Below are 26602 nucleotides of genomic sequence, written 5' to 3'. Positions count from 1 at the left end.
ACTTGAACCCACAGGCTGAGACTTTTACTCAGCCAAAACTCAGATTGGGACTCGAACCCACTGTCTTCTAATTGAGATCGCACACCTGGTCTCAGGACTTAATGAAGCTCAGGTTCTTTATGTCTCGTTGCAGAAAGACTTCAGTGAGAGACAAAGTTATAGACAAGAAGTAGATTTATTTAGAGAGATACACATTCCATAGACAGAATGAGGTCTGTCTCAAAAGGTGAGAGTGACCCAAAGTATGGGGAGGTTAGTTTTTATGGGCTAGGTAATTTCATAGGATTATTCCAACTATATCGGGGAAGGGGCGGGGATTTCTAGGAATTGGGCTGCCGCCCACTTTTTGTCCTCTTATGGTCAGCCTCAGAAATGTCATGACACCCGTGGGTGTGTCATTTAGCATGCTGATGTATTACAATGAGCGTATGATGAGGCTCAAGGTCTATTGGAAGTGGAATCTTCCACCATCTTGGACCTAGTTGGTTTTAACCAGTTTATGTCGTATCCTCAACGGCTCTGTCATTCTTTAGGAGTTGTGCCCTGCCCTCTTCCCTCCTGTTTCATATGTACATATAAGATACATTAGTCTGTAGTTTGCAAGTGATGTCTTTTTATGGCTTTGGTATCAGAGTAATATTTTTTTTTTTTAATTTTTATTTATTTATTTATGTATTTTTATTTATGGCTGTGTTGGGTCTTCGTTTCTGTGCGAGGGCTCTCTCTAGTTGTGGCAAGTGGGGGCCACTCTTCATCGCGGTGCGCGGGCCTCTCACCATCGCGGCCTCTCTTGTTGCGGAACACAGGCTCCAGACGTGCAGGCTCAGTAATTGGGGCTCACGGGCCTAGTCGCTCGGTGGCATGTGGGATCCTCCCAGACCAGGGCTCGAACCCGTGTCCCCTCCATTGGCAGGCAGACTTTCAACCACTGTGCCACCAGGGAAGCCCAATCAGAGTAATATTTGTTTTATAGAATGAGTTAGAAAGTATTCCCTTTCTTCTTGAGTCACTTTTGGTACTTTGTATGTTTTTAGGAATTTGTTTATTTCATCTAGATTAAATGATTTGTTGACAGATACTTGTTTGTAATATTCTCCTATAATAATTTTTTTTCTGTAAAGCTGGTGGTAATATCTCTACTTTCATGCCTGATTTTACTGATTGGAGTCTTCTCATTTTTCTTGGTCAGTTTAACTAAATGTTTGTTAACTTTGGTGATCTTTTTAAAGAAGCAACTTTTGGTTTCATTGATTCTCCATGGTTTTTCTTCTATTTTGTTTATTTACATTCTAATCTATAATATTTCTTTCCTCTTCTTGCTTTGGGTTTAGGTAACTCTTCTTTTTTTGGGTTCCATAAGGGAGAATTTTAGGTCATTGATTGGAGAGATCTTTCTTATTTTTTAATGTAGGCTTTTTTTTTCTTTTTTTAAAAAATAGTAATCTTTTATTTATGTATTTTTATATTTTTATTTTTGGCTGTGTTGGGTCTTCGTTTCTGTGCGAGGGCTTTCTCTAGTTGTGGCAAGCAGGGGCCACTCTTCATCGCGGTGCGTGGGCCTCTTCACTATTGTGGCCTCTCTTGTTGCAGAGCACAGGCTCCAGACGCGCAGGCTCAGTAGTTGTGGCTCACGGGCCTAGTTGCTCCGCGGCATGTGGGATCTTCCCAGACCAGGGCTTGAACCTGTGTCCCCTGCATTAGCAGGCAGATTCTCAACCACTGCGCCACCAGGGAAGCCCATGTAGGCTTTTAAAACTATAAATTTCCCTCTTAGCACTGCTTTTGTTGCATTCCTTAAGTTTTGATATGTTGTGTTTTCATTTTCATTCATTTCAAGGTATTTTCTAACTTATCTTGTAATGGATTCTTTGACCTATTGGTTATTTAAGAGTGTATTGTTTCATTCAACGTTTTTTAATTTTCCAAATTTCCTTTTGTTACTGATTTCTTATTCTACTGCGGTCAGAGAAGATGCTTTTTATTATTTTAGTCTTTTTAAACTTATTGAAACTTTTTTTGTGCCCTAAAATATGATCTCTCATGGAGAATAATCCATGTTCACCTGAGAAGAATGTGTATTTTGCTCTTGTTTGGTGGAGTATTCTGTGTGTTGTTAGGTCTAGTTGGTTTATAGTATTGTTTAAGTTTTCTAGTTCCTTGTTTATCTTTTGTCTAGTTCTGTTCATTATTGAAAATGAAATATATTGAAGCTTCCAACTGTTGTTGGGCTATCTTCTGTCAGTTTTTGCTTCATATAATTTGGGACTTTGTTGTTAGGTGTATATATGTTTATAACTTTTTTTTATCTTGATAGATTGACCCTTATACCATCATATAACATTCTTCTTTGTCTACTTTAACAATTTTTGTCTTAAAATTTATTTTGTCTGATATTAGTATTGTCACTCTAGCTCTCTTTTGGTTACTATTTTCATAGCATATCTTTTTACACTTTTATTTTCAACCTATTTGTGTATTTGGTACTAAAATGAGTTTCTTGTAGACAGCGTATAGTTAGATCACTTTTTATATTTAACCTTCCAATCTCTGTCTCTTAGAGAGTTTAATCCATTTATCTTTAATGAAATTATTCAAATAGAAGACTTGCATTGCCATTTTGCTCTTTGTTTTGTGTATGTCATATATTTTTGTTACTCAGTTCCTTCACTGCCTTCTTTTGTGTTAGATGTTCTAGTGTACTGTTTTGATTGCATTCTCATTTTTTCTGTATATATTTTAGTTATGTTTTTAGTGGTTGCCTTGAGGATTACAATTCACATTTATAACAGTGATTTCAGATTAATACCCACTTGGTTTTAATAGTATACAAAAACTTCACTCCTGTATAACTCCATTCCCCCAACCCCCTTATGTTGTTATTGTTATAAATGACATATTGTTACTGTTGTATGTATAACATATATAATGTATACAATATGTATAATATAAGGACATATGTAATGTGCATTTAAATGTGTATGTTATAAACATGTAACAAATACAAGTATTATATTTGTATATGTTATGTTGATATATATAGTAAACATATAACATATATGAATAAATATGCAATGTTAATGACATTGTATGTTATAAATAACGTAATGTTATAAATGGCAGTGATTAACATAGATTTTTAATTATTGTTTTATATAATTGTATTTTAAGTCATTAGAAGGGAAAAAGAGGAATTACTAACCAAAAATCCATTAATGCAGACTTTTATGTTTATGTATGTAGTTGCCTTTACTTATGTGCTGTTCTTTTACTTTCAATCTATTTTTGTGTTTGAATATAAAATAGGTCTCTTATAGATAGGGTATAGTTTGATTTTTTTTTTAAATTCTGCCCATCTTTGCCCTTTTTTGGATTGTTTAATCCATTTTACATTTAAAAGAATTTATGTCTGCCATTTTTCTATTTGTTTCTATACATTTGTTTAGTCACATTCTTCCTTCATTGCTGCCTTCACTTGTTTTAAATAGATACTTTCTCATATACCATTTTAGTTTCCTTGTCTCTTCTATTATATTTTTTTGAGGTATTTTCTTAGTGGTTGTCTAGGGAATTATAATGAGTATTTCAATTTATAACAGTCTGGTTCAGATTAGTATCAGTTTAACTTCAACAGTATGTGGTTCCATTCTCTTCTCCCTTCCTTTGTGCTATTGTTGTCGTACGAATTACATCTTTATATATTGAATGCCTATCAACAGATTTATTTTATTGCTTTATCCAGTTTTCTTTTATATTCATCTGTGTTGTTACCTTTGCCAGTGCTCTTTGTTTCATCATATGAATTCCAGTTACTATCTAGTGGTGTGTTTCATTTCATTTTAGCCTGACTGGATTCCTCCTAGTATTTCTTGTAGGACAAGATCACTAGTGACAACTTCTATCTGATTTTGTTTATCTGGGAATATCTTAATTTTTTCCTCAATTTTGGAGGATAATTTTGCTAGATGTAGAATTCTTCGTTAACAGTCTTTTTTGTTCACTGCTTGAAAATGTTATTCCACTGCCTTCTGGTCTCCATGGTTTTAGATATGAAATCAGCTTTTTAATCATTGAAGATCCTTTTAATATAATGAATTGCTCCTCTCGCTGCTTTCAGAATTCTCATCGTATTTGGCTTTTGGCAGTTTGATTATAATGTTCTCAGTGTGGCTTTCTTTCAGTTTATCCTACCAGGAATTTGTTGAGCCTCTTGGATGTATAGTTTCTTTTTCTCCTCCCCCCCCCTATTAATCAAAGTTGGGAAGTTTTTGGCTTGTATTCTTTCTGTCCCTTTCTATCCTCTCCTTCTGGGACTCTCATTATGTGTAGGTTGGTATGCTTGATAATGTCACAACAAAAATTATAAAACTCAATGAGGATTTCTCTTCTTCTTTGGTTTAGTAGATGTTATTACATTTTTGTGGTAAGGTTGGTGATTGTTTATGTACAAAATAATCATAGCATTTTCATCACCAAAAAAATGCATGAATTTTTCTGAGTATCTGTTTAACAAATAATAAAATTATGCATATTTTGAAAACACAAAATGAAATTCACAGATACAATTATAATTCACAGTTATATTCTATAAAATATTTAAGGATGAAATAATCCCAACCTTACAGACTCTTCTAAAAGAAAATATTCTCCACCTAATTTTTTTTTTTTAATTTATGTATTTATTTTTGGCTGTGTTGGGTCTTCGTTTCTGTGCGAGGGCTTTCTTCTAGTTGTGGCAAGTGGGGGCCACTCTTCATCGCTGTGCGTGGGCCTCTCACTATCGCGGCCTCTCTTGTTGCGGAGCGCAGGCTCAGTAATTGATTCTCCACCTAATTTTATGAGATTAGCATAGCCTTGATACCAAAACCCAAGAAGTATGTTATAAGAAACACCAGAAAATTAGAAAATATTTTGAACAGAATGAAAATGACAACACAATATATCCAGGTTTGTGAGGTGCAATATAAACAGTGCTTGGAAGGGAATTTTTAGCCCTACAAAGCCTATCTTAAAAAGAAGAAAGATATTAAATCAATAATAATGATTCTCTCCAGTTTTATCTGTAGATTACATTCAATTCAAACCAAAATCCCAAAGAGGTTTTTCAAGGAAAATGGTAAGATGATTTTTAAACTTACATGAAGGACCATAGGGCCAAGAATAATCATGACACTTCTGAAGAAGAACAGGTAGGGTAGACTGGCCCTACCAAATATGAGGACGTATTAGGACACAATAATAATACAGTGTGGTACAGTTTAAGGATGGATAAGTTGACCAATAGAATAGAGAGACTAGAAACAGTTCCACACAGGAATGGAACTTAGTTATGACCAAGTAGTATGTCAGTTGAAAGGAGAAAGGAGGAATTATTTAATACTTGGAGCTGGATAAAGTAGTTATGTATTTTAACATGGAAAAAGATGAAATTAGATCACTATTTCACGTACTATTAAAATACTTCTCTGCATGGATTAAGGACTTAAAATTTGTCAATAACAAAAGTTTAAAACTTTTAGGGAGAAAATATGGGTGAATATCTTTTGGACTTTTGAGTAGGGCAAGATTGTTTAAAGAAAACACAAAAGAAGTGTTATCCATAAAGGAAAAGGCTGGGACTTCCCTGGTGGCGCAGTGGTTAAGAATTCGCCTGCCAATGCAGGGGACATGGGTTCAAGCCGTGGTCCGGGAAGATCCCACATGCCACGGAGCAGCTAAGCCCGTGCGCCACAACTACTGAGCCTGCACTTCAGAGCCCGCGTGCCACAACTACTGAAGCCCATGTGCTTAGATCCCGTGCTCTACAAGAGAAGCCACCGCAATGAGAAGCCCGTGCACTGCAATGAAGAGTAGCCCCTGCTCGCCACAACTAGAGAAAGCCTGCACACAGCAACGAAGTCCCAACACAGCCAATAAATAAATAAATAAATAAACAAATATAAATAAATATTTTTTTTAAAAAAAAGGAAAAGGCCAATAAATTTGGCTACGTTAAGAATTTTGACCCTTATACCATATACAAAATCAACTCAAAATGGATTAAAGACTTAAATATAAGACCCGCAATTTTAAAAAATCCTAGAAGAAAATGGGGAATAGCCTCATAGCATTTATCTTGGCAATGATTTCTTGGCTGTGACACCAAAAGCACAGCAATAAAAACAAAAGACAGGTGGGACTGTATCATACTGAAAAGCTTCTATACACCAAAGGAAGTAAACAATAGAGTGAAAAGACAGTCTATGGGATGGGAGAAAAATATATACAAACAATATATCAAATAAGGGATTAGTATTCTAAATATATAAGGAGCACCTACAACACAACAACAAACAAATAATCTGATTTAAAAATGGATAAAAGACCTTAATAGACATTTCCCCAAAGAAGATGTACAAATGGCCAACAGGAATATGAAAAGACACTGAGCATCACTAATCAAGCAAATGAAATCAGAATCACAAGGTTATCACTTCACTTGTTATGATGGCCATTATTAAAAAACAAAACAAAATAACAAGTGCTAGCGAGGATGCGGAGAAATCAGAACATTGTGCATTGTTGGTAAGAATGTAAAATGGTGTACTATGGAAAACTGTGGCGATTCCTCAAAAAACTTAAAATAGAACAACTATGTGATGTAGCAATCCCTCTTTTGGATATTTATCCCAAAGAATTGAAATCAGGATCTCAAAGAGATATTTGTATTCCCATGTTCATTGTAGCAATATGCGTAATTCAAGAAATGGAAACAATGTAAATGTCCATCAGTGGATGAATGGATAATGAAAAGGTGGTATATACATACAATAGAGTATTATATACTCCTTATAAAAGAAGGAAATCCTGTCATATGCTACAACATGGATGAACTTTGAGGGCATTATGCTGGACGAAATAAGCCAGTCACAGAAGGAGCAATACTGCATGATTCTAATCATAAGAGGTATCTAAAGTAGTCAAACTCTTAGCAGAAGAACATAGAATGGTGGTTGTTGCCAGGGGCTGAAAAGAAGAGGGAAATAAGGAGTTGCTATTTAATGAGTATAGAGTCTCAGTCATGCAAAATGAAAAAGTTCTAGAGATCTTCTGTAAAACAATGTGCATATAGTTAACAGTGCTGTACTGTACACTTAAAATTTTGTTAAGAAGGTAGACTTCATGTTGTGTTTCTTTTTTAACCACAAAAAATAATTACGAACTTTATCAAAATATACTAAAGAAAGTGGAAAGGTAAATCATAGACTCTGAGAAGAGACAGTTCACACAGCCTGCAAATAATTTGTACTAAGAATAAAAAATTCCTCAAACCAATAAAAAGAAGTAAATGCCCCAGGAGAAAAATGGACAAAAGATATGAACGGACATAGTACAGAAGAGGCAATACATACTGGTAATAATATGAAGAGATGTTCAGCATCGTTAATGATCAGGGAACATAAAACTATAATAAGATAGCATTTAACACACATTTGATGGAAAAAGTTTAAAGTTCTGATGATACTAAGTATATATTGATTTACTATTTTCTGACTTGGATATTGCTCTAATCCTTTTACTAAAGCATCTCCATTCATCACTTGATTGAGTAGATTTTGTCATCAGGTAGCTTTCTTCCCCCAAGAGGGGCTCATTGATTATTCATGTTAAGAATGTTTGCCATTTATATTTGAAGTCCACCTTGGCCAGGTATAGCAAATCATTAATATTAACTTAAGTGAGTACAGAATGCAGAAAAAGTATAGAAAAGAGGAATTTTGTATAGTTGTATAGGAATTTTGTATAGTTGAGCAAGGAAGCTATTCTTGTAGAACATTTGTTTAAGACTCATAAAGTTAAAGGAGATATTAATGTTAAAGTCATCTTTCTCACTAGTCCGTGTGCGCCCTGAAAAAGGGATGGTACCTGCCACATAGAAGAGTGGATACAAAGAAAAAAGATAAGTAGGTTGATTGGACTGGAGGGAATTTATTTATTTAATATTTATTTATTTATTTATTTTTTGGCTGCGTCGGGTCCTAGTCGCGGCATGCGGGATCTTTCGTTGTGGCGCGTGGGCTTCTCTCTAGTTGTGGTGCGTGGGCTCTGTAGTTGCAGTGTGCGGGCTCAGTAGCTGTGGGATCTTAGTCCCCCAGCCAGGGATCGAACTGGCGTCCTCTGCATTGCAAGATGGATTCTTAACCACTGGACCACCAGGGAAGTCCCCCTGGACTGGAGGGAATTTAAAGCACTGGAGAATACATTTTGAGTTCTAGACATTCCACTAAGATTATATATATAACTTGCCACTTTTTCTTCATATTCTACTGAATCTTTGGGTATGTTATCCATTTGACCCACAATATTTTGAAAAGGAGACTAATTTTTCAGATCTCACAAGTAGATTCATGTTATGATCTTCAGAGATTGTTGATATGACATTTTTCTGAAATATATGTTAAGAAATAAAAGTTCAATAACCTTAATTTTTGGTTCTAAAAAGTTACATCTAATTTTTGGATTTTTCGCCTTACATCCTAAATAATTGCTAGAAATATGTCAATTTTTCTAGCCTTAATTTAAGGTGAGAATATTCAGGTTGCCAACTTTGCTAGGATGGTGCCAAAATAAAGCACTGTAGGTCTTCTTACCTTTCTGGAGGAGGCATATACCCGTATTGTAGCATGTGTGTGTTATTTTTCTACTTAAAAGACCTGTGTTCAAATAAATGTTAGAAGTAGGTGCTTAGATTTGAAGGTTCTACATACATTTCAGGAATTAAAAAAAAAATTTATTGTGCGAATTTTCCCATATACAGAAAAATTCAGAAGAGTGAAATAACACCTAGATTTAACAGATCATTAACATTATAATATATTTTTTCTGAACTATTATAAACTACAGCTATCATAACATTTCAGCCCTTAATACATCGGTATGAACCTCTTTAAAAAAGACACTTTCTACGTAACCTTAATAACATCTCACTAACAAAATCAACAGTAATGTAAATATATTATCTGATATCCAGCCCACGTTCAGATTTCTTTAGTTACTTTCAGACTGGCTTTTTAAAGTTTGTTTTTTCAAACCAGGATGCATTTGGTTGGATTCCTTTATTCTAGAACGGTTATACCTCCCCTGCCACCTTTTTTCCCACCCTACTTTCACTTGTTGAAGAAACTAAGACAGTAGTCTTGTATACCAGAGTATTATACCTTCTTCTATATTTTGTGTCAAGCTTTACCATGTTACTTTAGTCTCTGAATTTCCTGTAAGTGTCACAAAATCTGGTTGTTCAACTTCTGTTGATACTAAGATGGGTCCGTATGTTCAGGTTTAGAATTGTTTTTAAAGCAGAGTATATTTACTGGGAAAATATGAAGATTTTTTTGTGAAAATACTTTCATAACTCTAATGATAACATTTGTGGAGTGCTCTTCATATTCCTCAAAGTACTTAATAGAAATATTTAAAGAGTAATAGTTAATAAATATTTGTTGATTTGTGTTTTAAAGTTTTTATATACTCCTTTCCTTTAGGCTTGTTATCCCTTTCTTGTCTGAAAAGATAAGACAGTTAACTTTCTTTTTTCACTACAGATTTTCAGCTACTGATGTTACAAACAAAATATTGGAACATAGAGTTGAGGAAAAGACTTAAGCCAGGTAGGTAAATAATAAAAGTCTAAAGAAACAATACAGGGCTATCCTGGTGGCGCAGTGGTTAAGAATCCGCCTGCCAATGCAGGGGACACGGGTTCAAGCCCTGGTCCGGGAAGATCCCACATTGCCACGGAGCACCACAAGTACTGAGCCTGCACTCTAGAGCCCGCGAGCCACAACTACTGAGCCCGTGTGCCACAACTACTGAAGCCTGTGTGCCTAGAGTCCGTGCTCCGCAACAAAGAGAAGCCACTACAATGAGAAGCCCGTGCACTGCAACTAAGAGTAGCCCCCGCTCGCCCCAACCAGAGAAAGCCCGTGCACAGCAACGAAGACCCAATGCAGCCAAAAATAAAATAAATAAAATACAATAAAGAAATTTTTAAAAAATAAAAAATAAAAAAAATAAACAATACAGCTACCATTCATTTTTATAAAGGTCATTATTGGGATAATTGACAAAATTGGAAAATGAACTGTAGAATACTATCAACGTTTCCTCAATTTGATAATTGTACCTTGATTATATAGGAATATTCTGAGGTATTTAGGCTGAAAGGGGTGTGATGTATGGCAATCTACTTCCAAATGGTTTAGAAAAAATAAATGATATGTAATATGAGAGGGCGTTTGGTTAATTTATGGGCTAATAGGAACTCATTTATTGCCAATGTGGAAGTATAAGTTGGTCCAATCTTTCTGGAAAGCATTTTGGCAATTTGTCTCAAGTTTTTAGCTTAGTCCAGCAATCTTACTTTTTTTTCTATAGTAATTGTAGGAACACTACAATAAGATGTATGTATAAGGATATTTATATGAGAGTTTATGAAATTAATGAATTAATGATAAATTGGCAGTAACCTAAATAAGAATATGAGGATGACTAAATAAATATAATTAAAAACCATGTAAGCATTAAAAATGATAATGTAAATCTATTTATTGGCGTGTTTGTAATATATTTTTAAGTGTCAAAGCTGGCTACTAAACAATATGAGTAGTATTAATCTATTTTGTTTTTCAAAAAAGGTGCATGTACACAGATACAGGAATACATATACACAGATAATATGAATGTTTGTAATTGATTAGTTAGATGTAATCTTCCTGTCTGTATACATATATTATACATATACATATATGTGTTTTTATGCACGTAGACATTTGGAAAGATGATACTGTATGTTGCCAGTGGTTACTTTTTCATTTGTTTTATTTTATTTTTTTGGCTGCACTGCACGGCTTGCAGGATCTTAGTTCCTGGACCAGGGATCGAACCTGGGCCCTCAGCAGTGGAAGCATGGAGTCCGAACCACTGGCCTACCAGGGAATTCCCTTTTTTTTTAAAAATTTGTTTTATTTTATTTTTTTGGCCATGAGTGGTTATTTTTTTATTTTTATTTTTTTAATTAATTAATTAATTTTTGGCTGTGTTGGGTCTTCGTTGCTGCTTGTGGGCTTTCTCTAGTTGCGGTGAGCGGGGGCTACTCTTCATTGCGGTGCGTGGGCTTCTCATTGTGGTGGCTTCTCTTGTTGCGGAGCACGGGCTCTAGGCACGCGGGCTTCAGTAGTTGTGGCACGCGGGCTCTAGAGTGCAGACTCAGTAGTTGTGGTGCACAGGCTTAGTTGCTCCGTGGCATGTGGGATCTTCCCGGACCAGGGCTCGAACCGGTGTCCCCTCCATTGGCAGGCGGATTCTTAACCGCTGTGCCACTAGGGAAGCCCCAAGTGGTTATTTTTTAAAAATAAGTTTATAAGTGATTTTTATACTTTTGTGTTAACTGAGTTTTTCAAAAGAGTATATGTTGCTTTTCTCATTAAAGTTTTGTAAGATAACGCTTCTTATGAAGGTTATGTTTTTGATTTTATTTTGTACCTTTGCAACAGTGTTTGATATGCAATAAAAATAGTGCTATATTTGCTGATAATTCTGTACTAGATTCGAGTACCTGAGTAGTTCTTTTGAGGCTAAATTCAGATTTTGAGCCTTGTTGGTCAGCTGCTTTCATTCTTTTACATGGCCAGAGTCCATTTTCTTAATGCTCTATTAATTGTCTTACACATGTGTGCTGCTCACATAGCTTAGCTGAAGTACATTACCATTTTTGGACAATAGAGAACATGTTCTATTAATGACGATTGTTTAATGCCTTGGGGTATAGAACTTACATGTTTACTTCTGATAGTGGTCAACAACATGTGCTTTTTTTTTTTAAAAATAAATTTATTTATTTATTTATTTTTGGCTGCATTGGGTCTTCGTTGCTGCGCGCGGGCTTTCTCTAGTTCTGGCGAGTGGGGGCTACTCTTCATTGTGGTGTGCGGGCTTCTCGTTGCGGTGGCTTCTCTTGTTGCAGAGCATGGGCTCTAGGCGTGCAGGCTTCAGTAGTTGTGGCACATGGGGTCAGTAGTTGTGGCCCGTGGGCTCTAGAGCGCAGGCTCAGTAGTCGTGGCACATGGGCTTAGCTGCTCCGCGGCATGTGGGATCTTCCTGGACCAGGGATCGAACTCATGTCCCCTGCATTGGCAGGCAGATTCTTAACCACTGCGCCACCAGGGAAGTCCAACAACATGTGCTTTGATAGTAATACTGGTTATTGTTTGTATAGTTTATTTAACTTTTAGCTGTTGATTTTGAGGGCATTTTCTATTACACTTTTATTTTACATCTTGCTTTTCTTTAACAGATTTTTCTTCTATTAGTTAAAAATATGGATCCTGAAGCAGAGGGACCACCAATTATCAAAGTGACTCCTCTTCAACAAATGCTTGCCTCTTGTACTGGAGCTATACTGACATCACTGATCGGTAAAATAATATGTAGATTATGTAACTGAATGAATCATTGATTCCATTTGAATTTTACTATCTGTGAAATAATGATAATATTATCATTCATGCTTCATCATGATAACATGGAAAGAACCGTGGACAGAGAATCAAGAGACTAGAATTTTAGTCCTTGCTTTGCCATTCTCAGGGTGAATGCACGTTGGGATAGTCCTTATTCTCTTTGAAATTAATTTTCCATCTCTAAAATTAGGGGCTTAGATCAGGAGTTCTTTGAGGTCCCTATCAATATTAAACTTTTATGACTCTATTATCATTTTTTTAATATGGAATAAAATATTAGCATAATTAAAAATACAGAAATTGGACAACTTATAGTAGCAACAAATTCAAATTATATTTTACTTTGCTTTAGTAACAGTGAATTGCTTAAATTCCTCTGGACCACATTTTTCTGTCTTTTTTAATGAATTTCTTGTAGACACAGCCAAATGACATAGTTAGGTGACAGTTTAGCGTTTTAATGACTTTAAGTTGGCTAGTTTATTCAAATAAGATAGCAGATGATTAGAAAAAATGTAAACTAATTGCTTTAGAATGTAGTGTCTTTAGGTCAGAATGCTAGGGTTGTAAAGGCTTTAGAGATCTTCTGATGTGACTTCCTCATTCTCAGACGAGGAAATACAGCATGCAAATTAAAACCATTCTCCTTTGCTGCACTGTTCCCAAATGGAGTAACACAATGTGGTAGTAAGGATGATTTATGACTCGCTTACTCAAATTTGCATTATCTATAGTTTTTGTTTGATATAAGTGAATTTAACAGAATAGGAAGACTTACATTGTTTGATTATTGATTACTTGTAATACAGTTATTCTCAAATATTTAAATGGACTTTTGGAACTTTCATTCTTTACCTTAGATAACATATTTTCTTATAAATACTAGTGCTAATGGAATTACAGTTGTAGAAATATTATAAATGAGAGTTGAGTACTTGTGAGAGAAGTAATTATATTTTCTCATTGGTACTCTTTAAACAAAATTCAAGTGCAAAAAATTAGAATGTTAACACTCAAAACCACTTTAAGATAAGTAATCTTACCCATTATGACTATGAGGAAAGGTATCATTCGGTGTATTTTGTGTTCTTTGGACAAATGTTTATACAATTTATAGGTATCACTTGTTAATTGAGATTTATGTATCTTCATAGTGACACCCTTTGATGTTGTTAAAATTCGACTCCAAGCCCAAAACAACGCATTCCCCAAAGGTATGTGTTCTGCTTATCCTGAAAACATTATGTTAGATTTTTAAATGTCGCTGTATTCATTTTTGTTTGAATAATATTCTCTTTTTGTTAGTTTTTAAAAATTGATGCCTTTATCCTCATGCAGAAACATTTTCTCATTTCTTAATTGTACATGATGAGGTCTAGGCAGAAAACAAATACAGCTGACCCTTGAACAATGAGGGGGTTAACACTGCCCACTGTCCATGTAATTGCCTGCCTGTAATTTATAGTTGGCCCTCAGTGTCCACAGTTCCTCTGTTTTTGCAGTTCCTCATCCTTGGATTCAACCAACTACAGATTGTGTAGTACTGTAGTATTTACTATTGAAAAAAATCTGCATAAGTAGACCTTCACAGTTCAAACCTGTGTTGTTCAAGGGTCAACTGCCTGTGTGTATGTGGGTGTATAAAACATATAACACTTTTGTGAACCTACTAATTAAAGCAGAGGACAATTTTATATTTGAGTATATGCCTCACAAGTAAGAACAGAATTAAACTTGCAAGGCATCTTAGAATCTAGCTTCCTACTTTAGTCCAAGAGCTGTGCTCATCCTACAGTATTCATCCAACAGTCATCTAATTGTTGCTTGAATAGTGATAGGAAAGTCATCATTTTACCAGGCAGCTTGGTTAATTGCTGGACATTATAGCTTATGTGGACTTTGAAAGAGTAGTTATATGTTTTTATTAGATGGGCAAAAATAGCGATTCCTTGATCAATATTTTGCGGTTTTATAAAGATAATGCTGTTTCAAACATGTTTAAATAGCAGAAAACAGACTGTGAGAAAGCTAGCTTTCTCACAGACATAAATGCCACTCTGTTGAATGCATAGCAGTGAGACAGAATGAACATCAGGCATTGTTTCAGGTGGATGAAAGGATAGATGGATTGTAGGAAGAGACTGAAAAGTAGTTTCCTGTACATTAAAGTTAGACTAATGTATTATGAAATTGACAGAATTATATATGGTCGAATAGAGAAGACAATTTTGGCAGCAAGAATGAAACCAATAATGGGAAGGATCGTTATTAGAGAAAGTTCTAGTCAGTTAAGAGGGAGCTGACAAATGTCTAGATTGAGCAGTATAAATACAGAGAAAGGGACAAAGCACAGCATTATTTACATTGGTTGAGAAAAACATATTTTTTCAATTGATGTATAACATTGTATTAGTTTTAGGGGTACACTGTAATGATTTCATATATGTATGTATTGAAAAATGATTACCACAATAAATTTAGTCAACTTTCATAATCTCACATAGTTAATAAATTTTTTTCCATGTAATGAGATCTTTTAAGATCTACTCTCTTAGCAACTTTCAGATACACGTTAGATTTCATAATATATTTTTGTTTGAATTGCCCTTACATACCACAGGGTTTTTTTCTGGTCAAATAGAGAAGACGTACACCCATGCTGTCTTTTCAAAACAGGTTTTCTCCTCTGTCTTCCCTCTCCACTCCCTCAGATAACCAAAAAGAATTTATTTCCGTGTGCATTTGTTGAATGCAGTCCTGAAAACATAATCCACTAATTTACTCAATTGCCTTTTACCACTGTGAGTTTAGAGCCCAGTGCTATGTCCTTAAACAAATCAAATTATGTTTCATCCTAAAAGGTGAAGACAAAGTTATGTCTTTGTGTAGCCTGCTCAGCGTACTTTCATTTTGTTCATATGTAAAAATAATAGTTTTGTGAAATAATCATTGACTATTGGAATCTTCTTTGTTAGGAAAATGTTTTTTATATAGTAATGGACTTATGGATCATCTATGTGTCTGTGAAGAGGAAGGCAACAAAGCATGGTATAAGAAGCCAGGACGTTTCCAGGGAACATTGGTAAAGAGATTATATTATTTATAATCACAGTATGTTTTCTATTCTAATATTTACTCTTATATATGAAATATTTAACGATTACAGGAGAGTAAAATGTCCATCAGGTAGATAGCACACTTATCCACAGTTAAAAAGTAGACATTGAAGCAGGAAAGGGAAAGTACTTTTTTTGCTTTTAATTCTTTGCTAACTTTATTTTCATCTGTTTATGCTTAGGGAGGAGGTTTTTTTTAACTTTTTTATTTTGAGATACTTGCAGATCATATACAATTTTAAGAAAAATATACAGACAGACCCTATGTACCCTTTTTCCAGTTTCCCCCAGTGGTAACATATGACAAGATGAGTACAATACGACCACAGGATATTGACATTGATACAGTGAAGATACAGACAATTCCATCACCGCAAGGATCCTTTCTATTTCCCCTTTATAGCTACATCCACTTCTTAACTCCTGGCAATCACTAATCTGTTTTCTATTAATATAATTTTGTCACTTTAAGAATGTTACATAAATGAAATAACATAGAACATTTTGGGTTTGGCACTTTTCGCTTAATTATCTGAAGATTCATTCAAGTTGTTTAATGTATCAATAGTTTGTTCCTTTTTATTACTCACTAGTATTACATGGTATGGATGTACCACAGTTTGTTTTCTGAGTGGTTTCCAGTTTTTGGCTCTGAATAAAACTGCTACATACATTCATTCACAGGTTTTTGTGTGAAAGTAAGTGTAAGAAAAAACTGCTCACGGTCTTTCTCTCTGAACACTCTACTTAGAACACTTCTGAACCGATATGTGGGTTTTTTCCCCATACCAAGCAACTCTCCAGGGGACACAAACTGGGTATTCTACAATTTAACTCAATTCTGACACCATCTACCTGGAGTTAGTGTCAGGTCCCACAGGACTGCTCCCACTTCAGATGCCACTCGCAAGTCCAGGTTGTCACCTCTGCTTCTGACTGGCTGGCTGTAAATCAGAGGTTCCCAAGGTCTCCTTCTTGGGTTCAGTAATTTGCTAGAAGAGCTCACAGAGCTCAGGAAAACAGTTTACTTACTAGATTACTAGTTTATTATGAAAGGATACAACTCCTTATGAAAGGAACAGCCAGATAGAAGAGATGCACAGGGCAAGACTTGGGGGAAGGGCTGTGGAGCTTCCATGTCCTCTCCAGATGTGTCACTCTCCCAGCACCTCCCTGTGTTCACCAACCTGGAAGCTTCCAAATGCCATTCTTTAGAGATTTTTATGGAGGCTTCATTACATAGACACGATTGATCAAATCACTGGCCCTTGGTGACTGACTAAACCTCCAGTTCCGCCTCCCTTCCCAGAGCCCCTGAGGTTGGGGACTGGGGTAGGGTGGGGAGGGTGGGACTAAAAGTTCCAGCCTTCTAATCAAGTGGTGGGTTCCTCCTGGCAACCAGCCCCCATCCTTTGGTTCTCTAGGGCCTTTCCAAAAATCACCTCATTAACATAAACTTAGGTGTGGTTGAAAGAGGCTTGAATAACAAAATAACACTACTGGAGCTATTATCCTCTGGAGCTATTTCAGGACTGGAACAAAAGACCAAAAATTATCAACAAAAGATGCTTCCTTTGCTCTGTATTAATTAGGAAATTATAAGAGTTTTGGAGCTGTGTGCCAGGAACCATGGATTAAGGCCAAAATGTATATTTCTTATTATTAATCATAATATCACCGTTAGTCTTCATTTCTCTGGGGTAAATGTCCATGAGTGCAGTTGTTGGGTCATGTGGTAGTTGCATGTTTAGGGTTTAAGAAACTGCCAACCTGTTTATGAGACTGGTAGGACCATTTTACATTCCCAGTGGCAATGTATGACTGATGTAACTTCTCCACAACCTCACTAGCATTTGGTGTTGTCACTATTTTTATTTTAGCAATTATGATAGGTGTGTAGTAATATCTCATTGTGGTTTTAATTTAATTTCCCTAGTGGTTAGTGATGTTGAAAACCTATTCATATGTTTATTAGCCATCAGTATATCCTCTTCAGTGAAATGGCTCTTCATGTCTTTTGCCCATTTTCTAGTTGAACTGTTTGTATTTTTACTGTTAAGTTTTAAATGCTCCTTATACTATCTAGATACGAGTCCTTTGTTGAAGATGTGATTACTAAACATTCTTTCCCACTCTAACTTCCCTTCTTATACTCTTAAACAGGGTCTTTCATGGAGTAAAAGTTATTCATTTTGATGAATTTTGTCAATTTGTCAATTTTTTCTTTATAGATCATGCTTTTGGTGTCAAATCTAATCTAAGAACTCTTTATTTACCTTAAGATCTGAAGATTTTTCTCCTGTTTTTAAAGTCCTTGATCCATTTTGAGTCATTCTTATATAATGTATGGGTTTGAGGTTGAAGTTTGATCCTTTTTGTTTGTTTTAGCATGTGTTTGTCCAGTTGCGTTTGTTGAAAAGGCTATCCTTCCTCCATTAAGATGCCTTTGCACATTGTCAGAAATCACTTGGGCATATCGTGTGGATCTATTTCTAGGTTGTTTATTCTGTAACATTTGTCTGTTACCTACATCAGTACCACACGGTCTTAGCGTAGCTATAGAATAAGTCCTGAAATCAGGTAAACTGATTCCTCCCACTTTATTCTTATTTTTCTTTTTGAAAGTTGTTTTAGCTATTTCCAAAGTTTCTTTGTCTTTGCCTATAAATTTTAGAATAATCTTGTATATACCTACAAAAAATCTTGATGAGATTTTTATAGGAATTGTGTTAAACCTGTATGTCTTATTTGGAGAGAAATGACATCTTTACTGTGTTGAGTGTTCCAGTCTGTTTTTTTTTCTAGATATAATTGACATACAGCACTGTATAAGTCTAAGGTGTACAGCATAATGATTTGACTTACATACATCATGAAATGATTTCCAGAATAATTACCATCCATCATCTCACAGATACAAAATTAAAGAAATAGAAAAAACATTTTTTGTGATGAGAACTCTTAGGATTTAGTCTCTTAACAACTTCGGTGTATAACATACAGCCGTGTTCATTATCTTTATCATGTTGTACATCATTTATTAGTACTTATTTATCTTATAACTGGAAGTTTCTACCTTTTGGCCTTCATCCAATTCTCCCTTCCCCCCACCCCCCAACTCTGGTAACCACAAATCTCATCACTTTTTTATGAGTTTGTTTTTGAAGTATAATTAACCTACAATACTATGTTCCTGTTACACAACATAGTGATTTGATATATTTCTATGCATATCAAAATGATTACCATGATAATTCTAGTTACTATGTGTCACCATGTAAAAATATTACATAGTTATTGACTGTATTCCTTACAAGATACATTTCATCCCCTTGAATCCTTTACTTTGTAACTGGAAGTTTATACCTCCTAATCTCCCTTACCTATTTCTTTCCTCTCTCTCCTCCCCCTCCCCTCTGGCAACCACCTGTTTGTTCTCTGTATCTATAACTCTGTTTCTGTTTTGTTGTGTTTGTTCATTTGTTTTGTTTTTTTAGATTCCACATATAAGGGAAATGAAACAGTATTTGTCTTTCTCTGTCTAACTTATTTCAATTAGCATAATACCCTCTAGGTCCATCCATGTTGTCACACATGGCAATATTTCATTCTTTTCGATGGCTGAGTAATAGTCCATTATCTATCTATCGACCTATCAATAGATAGATAGGTATCTATATCTATATCTCACATTTTCTTTATCCATTCATCTATTTACGTTGCTTTCATATCTTGGTTATTGTAAATAATGCTTCAGTGAACATAGGGTGCATATACCTTTTTGAATTAGTATTTTTGTTTTCTTTATATACATACCCATGAGTGGAATTGCTGGGTCATATGGTACTTCTATTTAAAGTTTTTTGACGAAACTTCATACTGTTTTCCATTGTGGCTGCACCAATTTACATTCCCACCAACAGTGCATAAAAGTTCCCTTTTCTCCACATCCTTGCCAACACTTGTTATTTGTTGTCTTTCGGATAATAGCCATTTTTACAGGTGTGAGGTGATATCTCATCGTGGTTTTGATTGGCATTTCCCTGATGATTAGTGATGGTGAGCATCTTTTCATGTGCCTGTTGGCCATCTGTATGTCTTCTTTGGAAAAATGTCTGTTTAGATTCTCTGCCAATTTTTTAAATCAGGTTTTTTTGGTTTTTTTGATGTTCAGTTCTATAAGTTCTTTGTATATTTTGGGTATTCACCACCTGTTGGATATATCATTTGCAAATATTTTCTCCTGTTCAGTGGGTAGCCTTTTCGTCTTGTTGATAGTTTTCTTCACTGTGCAAAATCTTTTTAGTTTGATGTAGTCCCATTTGTTTATTTTTCCTTTTGTTTCCCTTGCCTGAGGAGACATATCCAAAAAAATATTGCAGAGACCAATGTTGAAGAGCATACTGCCTATGTTTTCTTCTTCTTTTTAAAAAATTATTTATTTATTTTATTTATTTTGGCTGCACCAGGTCTTAGTTGCGGTACGCGGGATCTTCGTTGCGGCATGTGGGATCTTTAGTTGTGGCATGCGGACTCTTAGTTGCGGCATGTGGGCTTCTTAGTTGTGGCATGCAGACTTCTTAGTTGTGGCATGGGAACTCTTAGTTGCGGCATGCATGTGGGATCTAGTTCACTGACCAGGGATTGAACCCAGGCCCCCTGCATTGGGAGCATAGAGTCTTACCCACTGCACTACCAGGGAAGTCCCCTGCCTATGTATTTTTCTATTAAGTTTTTTGGCTTCAGGTCTTAAGTTTAAGTCTTTAATCCATTTTGAATTTTTCTTTTTAATTAATTTATTTTTAGCTGCGTTGAGTCTTCGTTGCTGCATGCGGGCTTTCTCTAGTTGCAGCGAGCGGGGGCTCCTCTTCGTTGTGGTGCATGGGCTTCTCATTTCTCATTGCAGTGGCTTCTCTTATTGTGGAGCACGGGCTCTAGGCGTATGGGTTTCAGTAGTTGTGGCAAGCGGGCTTAGTAGTTGTGGCTCACGGGCTCTAGAGCGCAGGCTCAGTAGTTGTGGTACACAGGCTTTGTTGCTCCGTGGCATGTGGGATCTTCCTGGAGCAGGGATTGAACCCGTGTCCCCTGCATTGGCAGGCAGATTCTTAACCACTGTATCACCAGGGAAGTCCTTGAATTTATTTTTGTGCATGGTGTGAGAGTAGTCCAGTTTGATTCTTTTGCATGTAGCTGTCCAGTTTTCCCAACACTGTTTATTGAAGAGGCTGTCTTTTCCCCATTGTATATTCTTGCCTCCTTTATTATAGATTAATTGCCCATATAAGTGTGGGTTCATTCCTGGGCTCTCTATTCTATTCCATTGATCTGTGTGTCTGTTTTTGTGCCAGTACCATATTGTTTTGATTACTGTAGCTTTATAATATGTTTGGAATCAGGGACAATGATACCTCCAGCTTTGTTTTTCTTTCTCAAGATTGTTTTGACGATTCAGGGTCTTTTGTGTTTCCATACAAATTTTAGAATTATTTGTTCTAGTTCTGTGAAAAATGCCATTGGTATTTTGATAGGTATTGCATTGAATCTGTAGATTGCCTTCGGTAGTATGATCATTTTAACAGTATTAATTCTTTTTTTTAAAATTTATTTTATTTTTTATTTTGGGCTGCATTGGGTCTTCATTGCTGTGCACGGGCTTTTTCTCTAGTTGCAGTGAGCGGAGGCTACTCTTCATTGCAGTGTGCAGGCTTCTCATTGCAGTGGCTTCTCTTTGTTGTGGAGCATGGGCTCTAGGTGCGCGGGCTTCAGTAGTTGTGGCTCATGGGCTCTAGAGCGCAGGCTCAGTAGTTGTGGCAAACGGGCTTAGTTGCTCCGCGGCATGTGGGATCTTTCTGGTCCAGGGATCGAACCCGTGTCCCCTGCGTTGGCAGGTGGATTCTTAACCACTGCGCCACCAGGGAAGTCCCAACAGTATTAATTCTTCCAATCCAAGAACATCTGTTTGTGTCATCTTCAATTTCTTATAATTTTCTGAGTTCAGTATTTTACCTCCTTTGATTTATTCCTAGATATTTTATCCTTTTTGATGTGATTGTGAATGGGATTATTTCCTTAATTTCCCTTTCTGATAGCTTGTTGTTAGTGTATAGAAATGCAACAGATTTCTGTATATTAATTTAGTATCTTGCAATTTTACCAAATTCATTGAGGAGCTCTAGTATTTTTCTGCTAGCATCTTTAGGATTTACTATGTATAGTATCATGTCATCTGCAAACAGTGACAGTTTTACTTCTTCCTTTCCAGTTTGGATTCCTTTTATTTTTCTCTTCTCTGACTGCTGTGGCTAGGACTTCCAAAACTATGTTGAATAAACTATAGTGAATAAAAGTAGTGAGAGTGGGCATCCTTGTCTTGTTCCTGATTTTAGAGGAAATGGTTTCAGCTTTTAACTGTTGAGTATGATGCTAGCTGTGGGCTTGTTGTATATGGCTTTTATTATGTTGAGGTATGTTCCCTCTATAACCATATACCCACTTTGTTGAGAGTTTTTATCATGCATGAATGTTGAGTTTTTTCAGAAGCTTTTTCTGCATCTGTTGAGATGATCATATGGATTTTATTCTTCAGTTTGTTATTGTGGTGTATCATTGATTGATTTATGGATATTGAACCATCCTCGCATCCCTGGGATAAATCCCACTTGATCCTGGTGTATGATCCCTTTTGATCATTGCTTATCGTATTGTTGAATTCGGTTCGCTCATACTTTATTGAGGATTTTTGCATCTATGTCATCAGTGATATTGGCCTGTCATTTTCTTTTTTGGTGTGATATCTTTGTCTGGTTTTGGTATCAGGGCAATGCTGGCCTCCTAGAATGAGTTCAGAAGTGTTCCTTCCTGTGCAATTTTTTGGAATAGTTTTGGAAGGATAGGTGTTAACTTTTCTCTAAGTGTTTGGTAGAATTTACCTGTGAAGCCATCTGGTCCTGGACTTTCGTTTGTTGGGAGTTTTTAAATTACTGATTCAGTTTCATTACTGGCATTTCATCTGTTTGTATTTTCTATTTCTTCCTGGTTCAGTGTTTGGAGAGTGTACATTTAGGAGTTTTTCCATTTTTTTCTTGGTCATCCATTTTACTGGCATATAGTTGTTCATAGTAATCTATTATGATCCTTTGTATTTCTGCGGTGCCAGTTGTAAGATCCCATTTTGATTTATAGGTTTTTGTGTATATATTCCTTTGCTGAGGCTTTCTAATTTTTCATTAGTTTCAGACATGTTTGTAAGTGATCATTCAATGATTTATATGTTGACTGTTTTAAAATCTTTGTCAGACAATTCTAATTTCTGTCAGTCTCAGTGTTGGTATCTATTTATTGTCTCTTTTCGTTCAGTCTGACATCTTCCTGCTTATTTATTTATTTGCCACGCTGTGCGGCTTGCAGGATCTTAGTTCCCCGACCAGGGATCAAACCTGGGCCCCTGGCAGTGAGAGCGCCAAGTCCTGAACACTGGACCGCCAGGGAATTCCCTCTTCCTGCTTCTTAAAATGACAAGTGATTTTTTTTTTTTTACTGAAACCAGGAAATTTTGAGTATTATGTTATGCAACTCTAAATCTCATTTAAACATTCTATTTAATTGGCCTTTTTGACACTGTAAACTCAGAGGAAGAGGGGTGCCACCCTGTTATGTCTGGGCAGAACTGGAAGTCCAGGTTCCTCACTCAGCCTCCACTGACACATAGAATGTGGGGGAGGGCTCTTTGCTGTTGGACAGTATGGTCTGAATGTTTGTGTCCTCCCCCAAATTCATATGCTGAAATCCTTATGCCTGATGCAGTTGTTTTAGGAGGTGGAGCCTTTGGGAGTTGATTAGGCCATGAGGGCAGAGACCTCATGAGATTAATGCCCTTAGTAAAGAGACCCCAGAGAGCTCCCTTGCCCCTTCTGCCTTGTGAGGACACAGTGAGAAGTCTGAGATCCAGAAGAGGACCCTCATTTGACCTTGCCAGCACCCTGATCTTGGACTTCCAGCCTTGAGAACTGTGAGAAATAAATTTATGTTGTTCATAAGCTATCCAGTCTGTGGTGGTTTGTTAAGCAGCCTTAACAGACTAAGACAGTGGGAGTGGAATTTCTGACTCCCCTTGTGATTTCCACTGCCACTGGTGGGGGGGTGGTCTCATTACTGTCAGGTGATGGTAAAAGTCCTGACTCTCCACTACTCCTTCTCTGATACCACTGTAAGAACCCTTAGCATATTCATCATTGTTATTTAAAAATCCCCAGTCCGATCCTCCCAAAATCTCTGCCATATCTGAATCTGGTTCTGATGCTTGGTTTGTTTCTGCAGACTATATTTTTTGCCTTTTTTAGCATGCTTTGTAATTCTTTTCGTTGAAAGCTGGACATGATGTATTTGGTTAAAAGACTGAGGTAGATAGGCCTTTAATGTGAGCTTTAAGCTTATCTGGCTAGACGTTAGGCTATGTTTACTTCTTGTTATAGCTGTGTTGTCAGAGACTAAAATTTCCTCTACTGTCCTAGTTTTTGTCTTGCCTGTTGTCTTTGGGTTTTCCTGGAGACTGCTCAGATAGTAAAATAGTTTCCCTTGAGTGTAAGATTTTAAGGAGAATAGAGATTTGGGGCATATTTCAAAAATGGTTACTTTCCCCCTTACCCTGCTGGAAACAGGAGGGGATTTTTTTCTGATCCTAACAGAATATGGTAGGGCTCATGGAACTGAAAGTCCTGAAAGCATAAGGACCCTCCTACAGTAGCCCCCTCAGAGTTTTTGATTCTCGAGTTAGTCTACACTGAGCAATCTGTCAATTATAGTTTAAAGTTTTCCTGTTGGTCCTGGTTCTGACTTTGGGCTTCTGCTCTAGTAAGCTGTGAGTGAGTCTCTGTATCTGTCTGTCTGTCTCTCCAATGTTCAAGGCAGCAGTTTGACCTGTGACCTCAATTCTCTGATCAGTCTAAGAGGAGTTGTTGATTTTTCAGTTTGTTCAGGTTTTTTGTTGTGAGGACGGAAGTGACGACTTATAAGCTCTTTACATATGGGACCAGAAATCAGAATTCTTCTTTGGATTCATTTTGGTCATTGTCTTCCACTTTCTTGGGTGGAAACATGGATTATTGATTGTAAGCCTTTCTTTTCTCAACTCAGCATTTAAAGCCGTAAATTTCCTTCAAAGCACTAAATTAGATGTGTTCCATAAATTTTGGTGTTGTGTTTCCATTATCAGTCAGTTGAAATATTTTCTAATTTCCTTTGTAATTTTTTTTGCCATGGATTATTTAGAAGTCTAATATTCAATTTCCCAATAATTGGATTTTTTTCTAGATATCTTATTGTTCCTGATTTCTAATTTAATTCCAATGTGGTCGAAGGAACATACTCTGTAAGTTTTCAGATTTTTGAAATTTATTGAGTCTTGTGTAATGGCCCTACGTATGATCTGTCTTGGTGACTATTTTTAGTGCACTTTAAAACCTGTATTCTGCAGTTGTTGGGTATAGTGTTCTATAAACCATTAGGTCAGGGTGGCTGCTGCTTCATTTAGATCTTCTGAATTCTTACAGATTTTTAAAATTATCATTCTCTGATAGAGGATGTAATAAACTTTAGTTATGATTGAGGATTTGTCTGTTTTGTTTTTTAGTTCTGTCAGGTTTGCTTCGTGGGTTTTGAACCTCTCATTAGGAACATTCACTTGATATGTTTTCTGATACATTTTTATTATAATGAAATCCCTTTATCACCAGTAATGTTCATTATCTTGAAGTCTTTTATCTGTATGTAATATAGCCACCTTTCAGCTTTCTCATATTAGTGTTTATATGGCCTCTTTTTCCATTCTTTTACTCCAAGACAGTGATATAGTTGTGCCTTGTTCTTTTACCCTAGAGACTCCTCAGATAGGATCTGAGACTTTTGCAGTTCTTTTAGCTGGGATCTGCTGTTGTTTTACAGGAGGCCTGTTGTTATAGTGGCTTTTAATTGGGAAATTTAGTCCTTTAATGTAATTTTTCATGTGGTTGGGTGTTAATCTACTACCTCTGTATGGTTTTTTTTTTCCCTAACTGCTCCCTTTTCCCCTCCTTTCTTGCCTTTTTTTGGATTATTTGAATTTTAATAATATTACATTGATTTCTCTATTCCCATTTCTAGGGAGACAGTTCTTCAAAAGTGTTTCACATTTCTTCATATCTTGTGAGCGTGGCATTGGCTGCCCTTTGTTCCTGACCATCTTTTCAAGGATGTTTGTAGAGTGAATAACCTTGGAAGATACAGTGCTTCCCTCTAGAGCAAGGGGATGGCATCCTTACTTCCTATTATAAAGGATTTGGATTCCCTAAGGTCAGATTTCCTTTCCTGTAATGCCGTCCCACTGTGTGTTCGGGTGTCATCTAGCCTTCACATTGCCCTGTGGAAATAGGGGCTCAGGAAACAGGCATCAAAATGCTGATACTCTGGCTGCTGCTACTGGCACAAGTAATAAACTTTAAGTCTCACCCCAGAGAGTTTTGTCTTTACCATCTCTCATGATACCGTGGCAGGCTGACTTGTTAACTAGCAAGTAGAGTGAAATCTCAGACCCCTTACAGTCTTGACATCCTTTACTCCCTCCTCTTCCTTTGTGCTATTGCTTCATTGATAGTCCATCTTGTTACCTTACAAATTCCACAATTCACAATTAGAATTTTTGATTTAAATAGTCTTATGTCTTTTAAATAGTTAAAAAGAGAAAAGAGAGAAATACATATTTTACATGTAACCACTTATTTACCATTTCTTTTGTACTTCCTGCCTTTCTGAAGATTGTAGTTGCAATGTGCCATCATGACCCTTTATCCTGAAGAACTTTTTACAGCATTTCTTCAGTGAAGGTATTTTGGCAGTGCAGTCTCTTAAGTTTTTGTTCTTATAGAAATGTTTTTATAAAGCATTTTTGAAGTGTGTTTGGCAGCATATAGAATTCTGGCTTAGTTTTTTTTCAGCACCTTAAATATGTCATTACATTGT

At 36.2% G+C, this 26602-nt stretch overlaps 1 protein-coding gene across 4 annotated transcripts in view; it reads left to right on the top strand.

Moving 5' to 3' along the window:
* SLC25A40 (solute carrier family 25 member 40) overlaps positions 1-26602 on the top strand; it is a 52194-nt gene that overhangs the window by 7775 nt on the left and 17817 nt on the right. For 2 of the 4 annotated variants that reach the window (XM_061197680.1, XM_061197679.1), the window contains exons 2-5: positions 9579-9644; positions 12345-12449; positions 13649-13708; positions 15470-15576. In XM_061197680.1, the coding sequence (XP_061053663.1) occupies positions 9593-9644; positions 12345-12449; positions 13649-13708; positions 15470-15576 (324 nt within the window). In that variant the 5' untranslated portion in view covers positions 9579-9592. Of the gene's footprint in view, positions 1-9578; positions 9645-12328; positions 12450-13648; positions 13709-15469; positions 15577-26602 lie in introns of all 4 variants that reach the window. The other 2 variants (XM_061197681.1, XM_061197682.1) reach the window with 2 other exon arrangements.

The sequence above is a fragment of the Eubalaena glacialis genome, chromosome 8 (genome assembly GCF_028564815.1).
Source record: "Eubalaena glacialis isolate mEubGla1 chromosome 8, mEubGla1.1.hap2.+ XY, whole genome shotgun sequence".
Lineage (NCBI taxonomy): Eukaryota > Metazoa > Chordata > Mammalia > Artiodactyla > Balaenidae > Eubalaena > Eubalaena glacialis.
This window is presented reverse-complemented; position numbering and strand designations above follow the sequence as displayed.